Source organism: Argentina silus (genome assembly GCF_951799395.1).
Source record: "Argentina silus genome assembly, chromosome: 2".
Classification (NCBI taxonomy): Eukaryota; Metazoa; Chordata; class Actinopteri; order Argentiniformes; family Argentinidae; genus Argentina; species Argentina silus.
Genome location: NC_139656.1, coordinates 10,281,062 through 10,292,067, shown reverse-complemented (window position 1 = coordinate 10,292,067; position 11,006 = coordinate 10,281,062). Strand labels below are relative to the sequence as shown.

At 44.5% G+C, this 11,006-nt stretch overlaps 1 protein-coding gene across 1 annotated transcript; it reads left to right on the top strand.

The window, feature by feature from the left end:
* Positions 1-251: 251 nt before the first annotated feature.
* pom121 (POM121 transmembrane nucleoporin) lies at positions 252-10,950 on the top strand. Its single transcript, XM_083693357.1, has 13 exons — positions 252-510; positions 1,284-1,499; positions 1,829-1,996; positions 2,109-2,189; positions 3,082-3,253; positions 3,455-3,546; positions 3,687-3,766; positions 3,892-4,016; positions 4,149-4,248; positions 4,346-4,648; positions 4,755-6,305; positions 6,855-6,956; positions 7,100-10,950. The coding sequence occupies exons 1-13, from the start codon at positions 347-349 to the stop codon at positions 7,198-7,200; spliced, it is 3,255 nt and encodes a 1,084-aa protein (XP_083549483.1). The 5' UTR covers positions 252-346; the 3' UTR covers positions 7,201-10,950.
* Positions 10,951-11,006: the final 56 nt, after the last annotated feature.

Genomic DNA, 11,006 nt, shown 5'->3' with positions numbered 1-11,006 from the left:
TGCAATATTCTGTCTAGCTCTTTATTATATTCCAACCTTTCTTTACATAACTTTTATTCTTGGAGTTTGTTGCCTTGCATGTTACTATCACACCGGAGAATCACTCTTCGCTAGGTTGGGCCCGCATCCACGTCGTGTTCTGACGATTCCACCAGTGCTACGACGTTGGTTGCCGGGAAGGACTGCCAACGGAGTACCCACACCAGGACGACTCAGAAGTCGCCCAGTTAAAGCTGATGCTAGAGATTCGGTAGTATTTACCAGCCAAAGACGTTTCGAGAGCACTATCTTCCGGAAAGGAGCGGGACAAAGTGACTCATTTTTGTTCAGTCCTCGGGATATACTAATGGGAAGTTACATTGGGAAAGCAGAAAGTCCCCCCCCAGTTGTGGGGAGGCCCGTAGCCGGTGGAATTTCGGGGGCAAACCCGAACGCTCGAGAGCAACTCCGCGAAAGACTGGCTCGACCCAATAACGCCGTCTATACTCCAAACAGAAGGCTGTCATTCGGGTAAGTACTGAAATAATGTTAGATAAGCAACGTTTACTTTGTGGCAAAGTGGCTATAGCCAGCTAGCTTGCAACCTAACAAATAACTATGCATCCTGCTGGCAACTGATAAGCGAATTGAAAACATATTGTGAGAGGGTCTCATAAAATGTTGCGGTGTTGCGCGCACGCCGTGGTTTTAGCAATTTAGCCATTTTAAGCTGCTAGCGTAATAATACTGTTGGCTATCGTTAGGCTAAAACATCGGATTGTTTTCAAATGTATTGAGTTGACAATGACATGCTTCGCCGGTTCAAATATGTCCAAGCATTCCCTCCAAGATTTGAAAATGTGGGAGTTACTTGCAGGCTCCATATTCCGCAGCTGGCGAGTGTCTCCCCCCCCCTCTCTGGTCCTAGATTATTTTCGTACTTTAAATGGCCGTAATGCATTGCAACAAGACTATGCCTTGAAACGGTTAACTATGTTAAAATAACTGTTAATTGTACTGCTTTTCTGGCAATGGCAATGGACCATGGTCAAAGACGTTTTTACTTTTTGTGCCTGTGAAAAAATTCAGTTTGCTTCTGTGTACGAGTTTTTTCTTGCACAGAAAGTCTCCATGAAAATAGTACTTTTTTAAAAAGAATGTATGGTTTTTCCATGGTGCATGTTGTTTACATGAGAAGTAAACATGACAACTAAAAAATAAACGGTGTGCTGCATGTTCAAGGAGAACAGTAAGATATAAAATGTTAACCCTGTCCCTGCCTGTTGTCATGTTGTTCCATAAAGGGAGCCCCTGAATACCATGGGCAGGTTCACCATCACTCCCCAGCGCCACTACCCCCTCCAGCAGATGGGCACCTCCTCTGTAGGCATACTGCCCCCTGCCCAGTGGGACGGCTTCAGAAAGAAGAACATTCTCACCCCTCGCAACTCCCCCGCCGTCCATAGTCCAGTCACAGTGAAAATTGCCAGGCCAGATCATAGCACCACCCGATCCCCATTGTAAGTCAAATGGTTTCCTATTTTGCCTGCTGTTAGAATTATACCCATCACTACAGTACCTATATAACTTTCTGAATCAGTCAGTGATGCAAGCGATTTGTTCTCTTATGGGCTAGATTCCTGGACCCAGATTAATCATAGTTCTGGATTAAAGACCAAGTTCAATGGAGAATCCCTATTGAAAGGGCTAGTCTGAATCAAGACAATAAGGAGGCAAAATCTGTGACCGGAAATCACCTTCTATCTTGTGATTATGTTGAAATACATTCTATGTTGTTAAATAGAATCCACTGACATTTTTACTGTTGCTGCTCTTCTTCCATCTGCAGTTTTGATTATTTGAACTCTACTGGAGTCCTTACCTCTCCAGGCCTGGGGGCGCCTTCTGACCCCTGCTCCAGAGAGACTGTTCTGAGTGTGCTCAAAGAGAGACGCAAAAGAGAGGTGGATGAAGAAGATGACACAAGCTTCATTGCTGGGCAAAAAAGCAAAAGAAGGTATGGGTGCCACAACTTCTTCTAATCCAAGGATGGTTATTGTATACACTATACCATTTGAATGTATTCTTAACACCCAATTATCAATTATACTTGCTTTTTGTTCCCTAAGGCGCCATGATAGCAGTGGAAGTGCCCACTCAGCATTTGAGCCCCTGCTGCCAAATGGGGCTCCATCACAGTTGGTGCCCAAGTAAGTATGAGATGAGCCAAAATAGATTTGTTTGGACGGTATGACTGTATTGGACAGCATTTTTTGTTTCTTAATAATTAAAGTTCTAAATATGTTTAATGAGTATGCATAATTTTAATGCATAGCTCACTTCAAAATATTACCACCAAAGATAAAGGTGGTAAGCCTTTAAATAAGTCTTTTTTTCTAAAATCTTTTGAAAGGTGTTCCAGGATGGAGGTGCATTATGTGAAAATTATGTTTTTCCTGTTTCAGTTCTAGCCTTAGGTACAGATAATGAAAGCAGTGACTGAGCGAAGACTATATTGAGTGACTGATCTGATCAATAGGGAACAGAACCTAACTAAGCTTTGTACACAAAGGTGTACCAGTGCTTTAACCTCCTGGTGGAGAGAGAGGTCCATTGCACCATGGCATACAGTTCACAGTTATGAGTTAGTGATCCAGCATTGGTTATAAATCTTAAAGCACCATGATACACTGTATCAAGAGCTTTTATGAAAAGCTGTTCATTTTACGGATGAGAGCTAACATTTCAATTGTGTCATAGTACGTCTTATATTCAAATTAAATTAAATTGACGGTATAGCCAAATTCCATATCACAGCGTGGATCATACCGATATAACAAGAAAAAAACGGCCAGCCCTACGCCAAACTAATTTCTCACTGGTGTGAATCTATCTTATCTTGTCTGTCAGCACTTGTTTGATTAGGTCCTAAAATTAAATTTGAAAGATATTATGCAATGTCTTAATCTACCTGATTAGTTAGTAGTTAGTTAATTAATCAATAAACCACCTGTATAAATACATGACTTTGATTGTGTTGTGTATGATCAGCTCCTCACATTCTTAACATTGTTCCCTCTCCCTTCTTGTCTCTCCCCACAGGCCTGGGACACTGAAGAGAGGGCTGAACTCCATGGTGGAGGAGTCCATAATGAAGAGGTCACGCACCTCCTCCATTAGCTCTGTGAGCTGTGGCCAGCCCCTCAGCGGCACCCTAGGCTCAGCCAGGAACCCCATTCGCAGCTCCTACAGCTCATCACAGGGCTTCACTCAGGTACCACAGCTCCCTGTTTGCACCTTTATCTGAAAATAATAGTGCAATACTGATTGGGGTTTTCAACTGTTCTAACTGGGGGGAACAGTCAGGAGGTTCAGTTGATGAAGCGGACCAGTATTGAGGAGTATTGTCTTCTCAGGAAAACAAGGTTGGTATCACTAACCCTCATTGTCATGTTATGTATTGTCATCATTAAAGCGGAAGAAAGCTTCCACTCGCAGCCTCTCTCCTCTCTCAAGTCCTGGATCGTCCCGCTCCCAGACCCCAGAGAGAGCGTCCAAAAAGCCTAGGTAATTCTCCTTTCTGCCCTAAACATTTGAGTTCATCTCTACATCAACCAGATTAGATTTTAAATGGCTTTGAGATTAAATAAAAGTAAATCCCTACTGCGCTCTTCAGTTAAGGTCTGGCCTTGTTTTCTGTCCAACAGGGAAGAGGATGCTCGCTCACCCAGCTCTGTGTCCTCTGTGAGGTCAGAAAAGACAGCTACAGATCCAGCACCCACCACTAGTAAGATACAATCATATTTGTATGTTTTGTAGTTCAGGTTTTTGGAGCATATTGTATCATAAGAGATAATTTAATTTAATATTGTTAAAAAGTTAAGTGAACAGTCATTGTATGTGTTTTTACAGGGAAGCTAACTCCAGCCCCTGAGGTCCAGGTTGCTGCTGCCTCGTCAGACTCTGCCGGCAGCGGGGGGAAACGGAAGCGTAAGATCCAGCTGGTGTCCAGCCGCAGAGGAGACCACATCTCTCTGGTGAGGAATACAATATCTCAGAATGAACAGCAAAAAGTCCTAACTTTTATCCAAGTGGCTCTCTCAGTGATAGGAATGTAATCCAGACGGTGATGACAATGAGTGTTAACATTGATCATACTCTCTCTGCAGCCCCCACCTCCAGAGCTTGGCTACACCATCACTGTGAAAGATCTGGATCAGGAGAAGAAAGCTGCTCTCAGTCAGATCCAGAAGGTCCTGGAAGAGCCTGGTGAGTTGTACTGTAGTAGTATCCCCGAAGACAGAACTGTTGACCAATATGAGGTTAGTACAAGTAAATCTGATATTGATTTGTGCACCATTTGTAGCTCCAGAGCCAGAGAAGCCTGCACCTGCTCCAGTAGTGACCATATCCTCTCAGCTTCCCCCAGTGAGTGACCCCACACCTACCCTGAGCAGCCTCCTTGCGGCCCCATTGGCTCCAGGGTCAGAGCCCACCAGCGTCACTGCTTCAATCCCTGTAATCAACCTGGATCCTGTCCCCTCAAGCATTGTCAGCACGGCCCCCACCTCCACAGCTGCCCCCGCCACTAACCCACTCCTGGAGTCTCTGAAAATGATGAGGAGCAACGCCCTTGCCAGTGCTACTTCAGCTGCCACCACCTTTGCAGGTCAGATTATCTCTGTGACTTTAATCACCATGAAAAATGAGGAGCCACTGTTAAAATTTTGATTGTCATTGAAATCCATATTAAAGTCTTATTATTTTGCCCCCAGCTCCGGTCGTATCCGTGGTTACAGCAGTGACGACCCCTTCAACCAAGGCACATGCAGAGCAGATTGCTGAAACCTGGAAGCCCGAGACCACCATGACTGCATCCCAGCCTACTCCAGCTTCCCTTTCCCAGCCCACACCAGCTCCCCTTGGCCAGCCCCCAAGCACAAGCATGCCCTCTGCCTTCACCCAGGTGTTGAGCCAAGTCACCAAGGGCCCCACCAATATCCCTACCCTGGGTGGAGCTAGCCTGTTTGGACTGGCCAACCCTCTGGCTGCCCCTCCCTCCTACTCCGCCTCCTCCATAGTGCCCACCACCACCTCAGCCACCACAACAGAAACGGCCAGTAGCACCAACCCCCTCCTTACCTCCTTGTTCAAGCCCATCTTTGGGGCTACGGCCACAGCCCCAGCCGCTTCGGCCCCTGAGAGTAAACCTGCTGCCCCCACCTTTAAGCCCATTTTTGGAAGTGCCACAGCCAGCATTGCTTTTGGGCAGCCAGCCGCAGCAGCAGCCACCTCAGCCCCCTCCACAACGGCCAATGCATCCTCAGTGTTCAGCGGGCTCACCAATAGCAGTGCAGCAGCCCCAGCCTCCTCATTGTTCACTGTTTTGTCCAACAGCACTGCTGGTACCCCAGCCTCTGCCCCCTCCTCAGACCCAGCCACCCAGCCATCTGTCAAGTCTCTTTTTGGAAGTTGGAGCGCGGCACCTGAAACAAGCACTGCCACAACTGCTGCCACTGCCCCTGCCACAGGAAGTACCTTCCAGTTTGGCGCCCCCTCCACCACGGCTGCTGCTGCCCCCACCCTCAGCTCCATAGCAGCAAGCACCACCACCACCAACAACTCCTTTCAGTTTGGTGGGATGACCACCACCTCTGCTGCCACGCAGCCTGCCCCCCAGGCTAACCCCCAGGGGGCATTCACCTTCAGCCAGGCTGCCTCCGGCCAGAACTCTACCACAGCACCCTTCGGTGGCTTTGGCATGGCAAGCACAGCCACCACTACTGCTGTCCCCGCCCCTGCAACCCAGTCCTCGTTCACTTTTGGAAAGCCATCATTCGAAGCACCATCGGCCTCTGCTTTTCCTACTGCGTCTCAGGCTGCTCCTGTGCCTGCGACTAAGCCTTTCTCTTTTGGGGGGAGTGTGGTTGGGGCAGCCCCTGCCCCCGCCCCCTTCGCTTTTGGTGGAGCCTCCACTACTGCAGCCTCTACTTTTGGTACCCCCACAAAGCCGGCATTTGGAGCTAGTTCCACTGGTTTTGCGTTCGGCAACACCACAACACCCTCTGCTGCCCCAGCTGCCCCTACCTTTGGCTCTGCCACCCAGACTGCCGGCACACTCCCTGCCCCTGCGCCCACCTTCTCCTTCAGTGGTGTGGCAGCACAGCATAATCCCACCACCCCTGCCCAACCAGCCACGGCAGGATTTAACTTTGGCGCAGCCATTTCTGGCACTCAGTTTGGAACTCCCATCTCTAACAACCTCCCAACACAGACACCAGGCTTCAACTTTGGGGCTGCTGCAGCTAATGACAAGCCAGCTTTTGGTGAGTAGATCTAGTACATGCACTCTCTTTTTTTATTAATTTATTTTGATCTATTATCAGTTGGTCGCACCCACAAAATCTGCTCCTAATACTTACATTATTGTTAGGGTTGAGATCTCATTGAACATGAATGCTTTTCCCTGTTTGATAAAGACCTACGAGTACACAGTGTGTCTTTCATGTTGTTTTGAAGAATGCTGGAACTAAAGTTTTAAATTAATTTGTTATTATGGCTTGGTGTGAAGTGTGATTTTACAGTAGCTCATTTGCCATTTGAAAGTGACAGGGAATATGGAGTTGAATCCATATTTTACGTCATCTGCAGCTGAGTAAATCTGCCTCAATGCATTAGGAAAAATCTCTATTTATATTTAGGAACTTGGTTGCAAAAATCTAGTCGTGGATGGAAAAATAAAGTGATGGTAATATTCTATGAATTCGGTATACTGTTGCTTAGAAGAAAGACCAGTATGTTAGAATAATTTCATGACATCATAAATGTATACAGAAATAATAGTGTAACACCACATGTTTTGCTCACTTGTACAGGAACATCTACCCCTGCTTTTGGCCAGAGTTCAGCTGCAGGTCCTCTTCCTTTTGGAAGTCCGGGAACACCTGTCCAAGGTTTTAGTCCTCTCGCACCCTTCGGTAAATGTCTAACTATAGATTTATGTGAGATGCTACAATGGTAAACTTCTCCTCTCTTAGAATCTCGAATGGTGCTGGACATTGATGAGGCACATAACATTTGACACTAAAACCTGTCTGATTTCTTCCTGCTTTGTGAATAGGTTCCCCATCGACTCCCTCCTTCTCCATTGGTGCTGGCTCCAAACCACCAGGAGCACGCCAGAGGCTTCAGGCCCGAAGACAGCACCCCAGGAAGAAATAACCGGGGGGTGGGGTCGTGAGGAAGCCCTCATCCTCTCCCATCCAGCACTGCTATGGATCCCTATTACAACCTCCAGAGGAGCTGAACTGTTGCTGCTGCTATGGCTGATATGGCTCACACGGCTTTCCATTGTAAACCCAGACCAACAACCCTCTCCCCTTACCCAACTGTTCCTCCCTTGGCCGGCCAGGGCTGGCCCGCTTTGTGGTACAGAGCAAGCAGAGGAGAGGACTACCCCACATCCCCCACCTCCTTTTTCCCAGGATCCTCTCTGCTCTACTGACAGTGTAGCCATCGCTCTCCCGGTGAGGGGGAAAAAAGGGGATAAGAGGTGGAACGATACAATGTATGATACTTGAAAAGAGGAAAGACTATTGAAATCCTTTGACTGAGCGAAGCATATCCAAACTGAACAACTTTCTTTCCCGGCTTTGGACTCTCCCGTTTTGACATGTTCTTGATTTGCCGACACCCAACATTTTAGATTTTTGTATGAAATGCTAAGCAGGGGCTGTATGTAAACAGATGTATCAGGGCTGAACACGTTCTCTGGCGTCTGTCCACTGTCAAAATAGGGCTCATGTATGATCAATCTGCTTTGTCACAAACCTATCCTCCAGCTGTACACAGTAACTATAATATATAGGAAAGGTTGAGATACTGGATTTAGTTTTGTTGTACATGTGAAGAGATGATTTTAAAATTTGTTTTTCTAAAGGCTGTTTCTCTTAAGTTAATGAAGATTGATATGTTGCATCTCTGCACTTAAAAGGGCAAAATAGTTACCTGTGTTTTAATGAGTGCTTAGTGTAGTGGTATCAGAGAAGCCTGTGTATTATTGTTCAGTGTCTTGTGGCACTGGTAAGCATTCCTAAGACGGAATTTACATTTGTTCAACTTGTTTTGATCCTGAATAACAGAATAAGGTGAATAATAAAGGCCTTGGATAGTCAAAGTTTTTCCACAGTTCCCGTTATGATAATGTGTGGAGTCCCATGGTAAATATTAATGTGTTGATAATTCTGTCTGTGTAAATAGGCTACCCTGAACTTGTGCTGAAAACCAAAGCCAATTCTTAAGTTGCGAAATATTTGTCTCTCCTACCACCTTTAAGTCCTGTCCTGTCTTTTTTTTTTTATTATTATTTAATTTTTTTTTATTATATAAACTAGACTACCTCTCCTTGTCCCTACTCTAGTCCCTCTATAATCATTGTGAAGGTAGGGGTTGGAGACAGGTTTTCAGGACAGATCGTTGCATTGTTTAGAACCAGATTGTTTAAAAAGCATCTTTCTTTTCTTACCTTGAGGTAACATCTGACATACCTACCTAATTACTTTGAGGAATACATTTCTAATGTAACCAAACAGGGACTTTGTCCCCAGGCAGGGATGGCAATCTATAGTTCAGGAGTCTGGATTGAAGATTCTGTTTGGTTTGTTGAAGTGCTCCCCACCACTGACATGGTACACTATCTGTCCTAAATACCAGGTCCCCACCTATAACTCAAGAGTCCTGACTGGCCATGATGGAAAAATCTGGGCACTGTACCACAATACCCCCTGCATCTGTATGCTAACAAGACCAAGCTGAATACATTATAAGACAAACTGAGCTTGAAGCTCAACTGCAGTTCTCCTCTTATGCATTGAACTTATAAAGATACTGGAGCCTTCAGTAAAAAAAATAAAAGCGCTTTTCTCCTCCCTTGTTATGACCCACCCCACCCAACCCTAACCCCCCCACCACACACACACACACACACACATATTTGCCTTGGTGAGTCCGGCTTGGAGGAAATAATGTTCTGAATGGCGGCATATTGGTAGTGCCGGACATGGTTTTACCTGCACCTTATCTTGTGTGAGGTTAGGAGTTTTTGTTGGGACTTTTTAAACTGATGAATGTGTTTGGGTGTGATTATACAACTGGATTCTCAAATTTACAAAGCAGGAGAGGTGTTCTTGTCATTCATGCTGGATTGAAAACTCAGGACTAAAGGAACTGGAGGGGAAATTGTCTTATTTCAAGTCAAACCTAACCTCTTTGTTGTGCGCTTAACATTTTACTAACCATGTAGGTTAACAAAAATTACCTCGGGTGTTGAATCAGTTCTTAATTGTTCAGCCCTTCTTTGAGACAGAACTAGGATTTTGAATACTCATTTTTAGTCAGAACCTCTCCTGGTTGAACCAGTTAGTGATTGTAAGAGAGGTGTGTGTGAATGTGTGTGTAGGGCATGATTTGGCAAACTAGTGGCAACGAATGCTAGAAATGAAAAAAGCTGAGAAAAAGATGCGCACAAACTTTATTTTTGTATTAAAGCAGGTTGCCTTTTAGAATTCCTTCAAGCTTGGCTCACTGAGGCAATTGGTCTCTAGTTATTGAATGACTTTTTCTAATTCGTTAAGCTTTCCTCAACCGTATTGCAATGGTGGAATAAAAGCGTCTCAAAGTTTCCCTTTGTAAGAGTTCCACTTTTTTTATATGAAAGCACTGGGTCTGCCACTGTATGAGTACTGTATGTGAATGCTTTCTGACCTATCAATGTGTACAGTACAAGCCTGACCAACATGTGAAATGTGTTGCTTTAGAGTGTGGCGTGTGTGTGTGTGTGTGTGTGTGTGTGTGGAAAAAGACGGCCATGAATGTGAGTCTGCTGTGCTGGGACAGTGTCCTGCTCATTGTTTTTTTTATAATCTATGTTTCCATATATACATCATCATTCCATGATGTAACAATGTATGATATTCATTTTGTTTTTGTGTTACACTTTAACATCCCTTTATATCAACTGAGAGCAACCTTAGTTATTAGGTTATGTTAAATCAGTACATCTGGCACGTGTTATTGGATAAGAGCACATTTGATAGTGAACTGATTTACACAATCTCATGTACCTGACTTTTTACCAGAGATTTTTCCATCTTATGCTATTTAATTTGAACATGTTTGGTTATTGCACCTGGTTGGAAAATATGGTAATGGTGTTGTTAACTACATCCAACTTTTAATCACCTGACACATTGTCTGTTCCCATACAGTTTTGTTTCATAATTGTTTCTTGTGTCACATGTAAGTCTAGATTTTTACATGCACAATTTACAAGCACAAAACATTGAAGAATGTAGTGTAATATTGAGTCATTAGTCTGATTTTGTCAGATTGTTTTTCAGTATCTCTTAGTAACATTGAAATGTGCTTTACCCATTTGTACCACATCATCATTTATCAATGGGCTTACCCCTCTGTCCTCATCATCATTTATCAATGGGCTTACCCCTCTGTCCTCATCAATTGTAAATCAAACACCATCATTTAGCCTTGTAGAGCTGTGTGTACATAAGTGTAGGCATTTTAACATTCGATTGTGGCTACACTTAACCATATGGACTTAGTCAAGGGCCCAGGCTTTTTTCATGTGTATTTGTTGTTTTTGTCTTATTGAAGAGGCACCAAAAGACTTATTTGAAATGTAGACTTGATTCCATTCTACAAAATGTTCAAGAGCTGGACGTCTTAAGTTATGAGTGTTTGTGAGTGGTGTAGGTAGCGTGGCTATATAATCTTATCTAGGGATGTTATTGTGAGGTGTGTGTGCGTGTGCAGATGTTTGCGTTTCTAATGTGAGGATTGTTCCCATTGGAGGATGAGAGAGGAGAGTGAATGTGCAGACCTGGGCAGCGTTATAACATCCTCCTCTCTGCTCATGATGTCTTGAAATGTACTGGTTTTAAATAAAATGTGATGATGATATCGCTCTGTCTGGTTTCTCTCTTCATCTTCCAAATTATTAAATAAGGTTG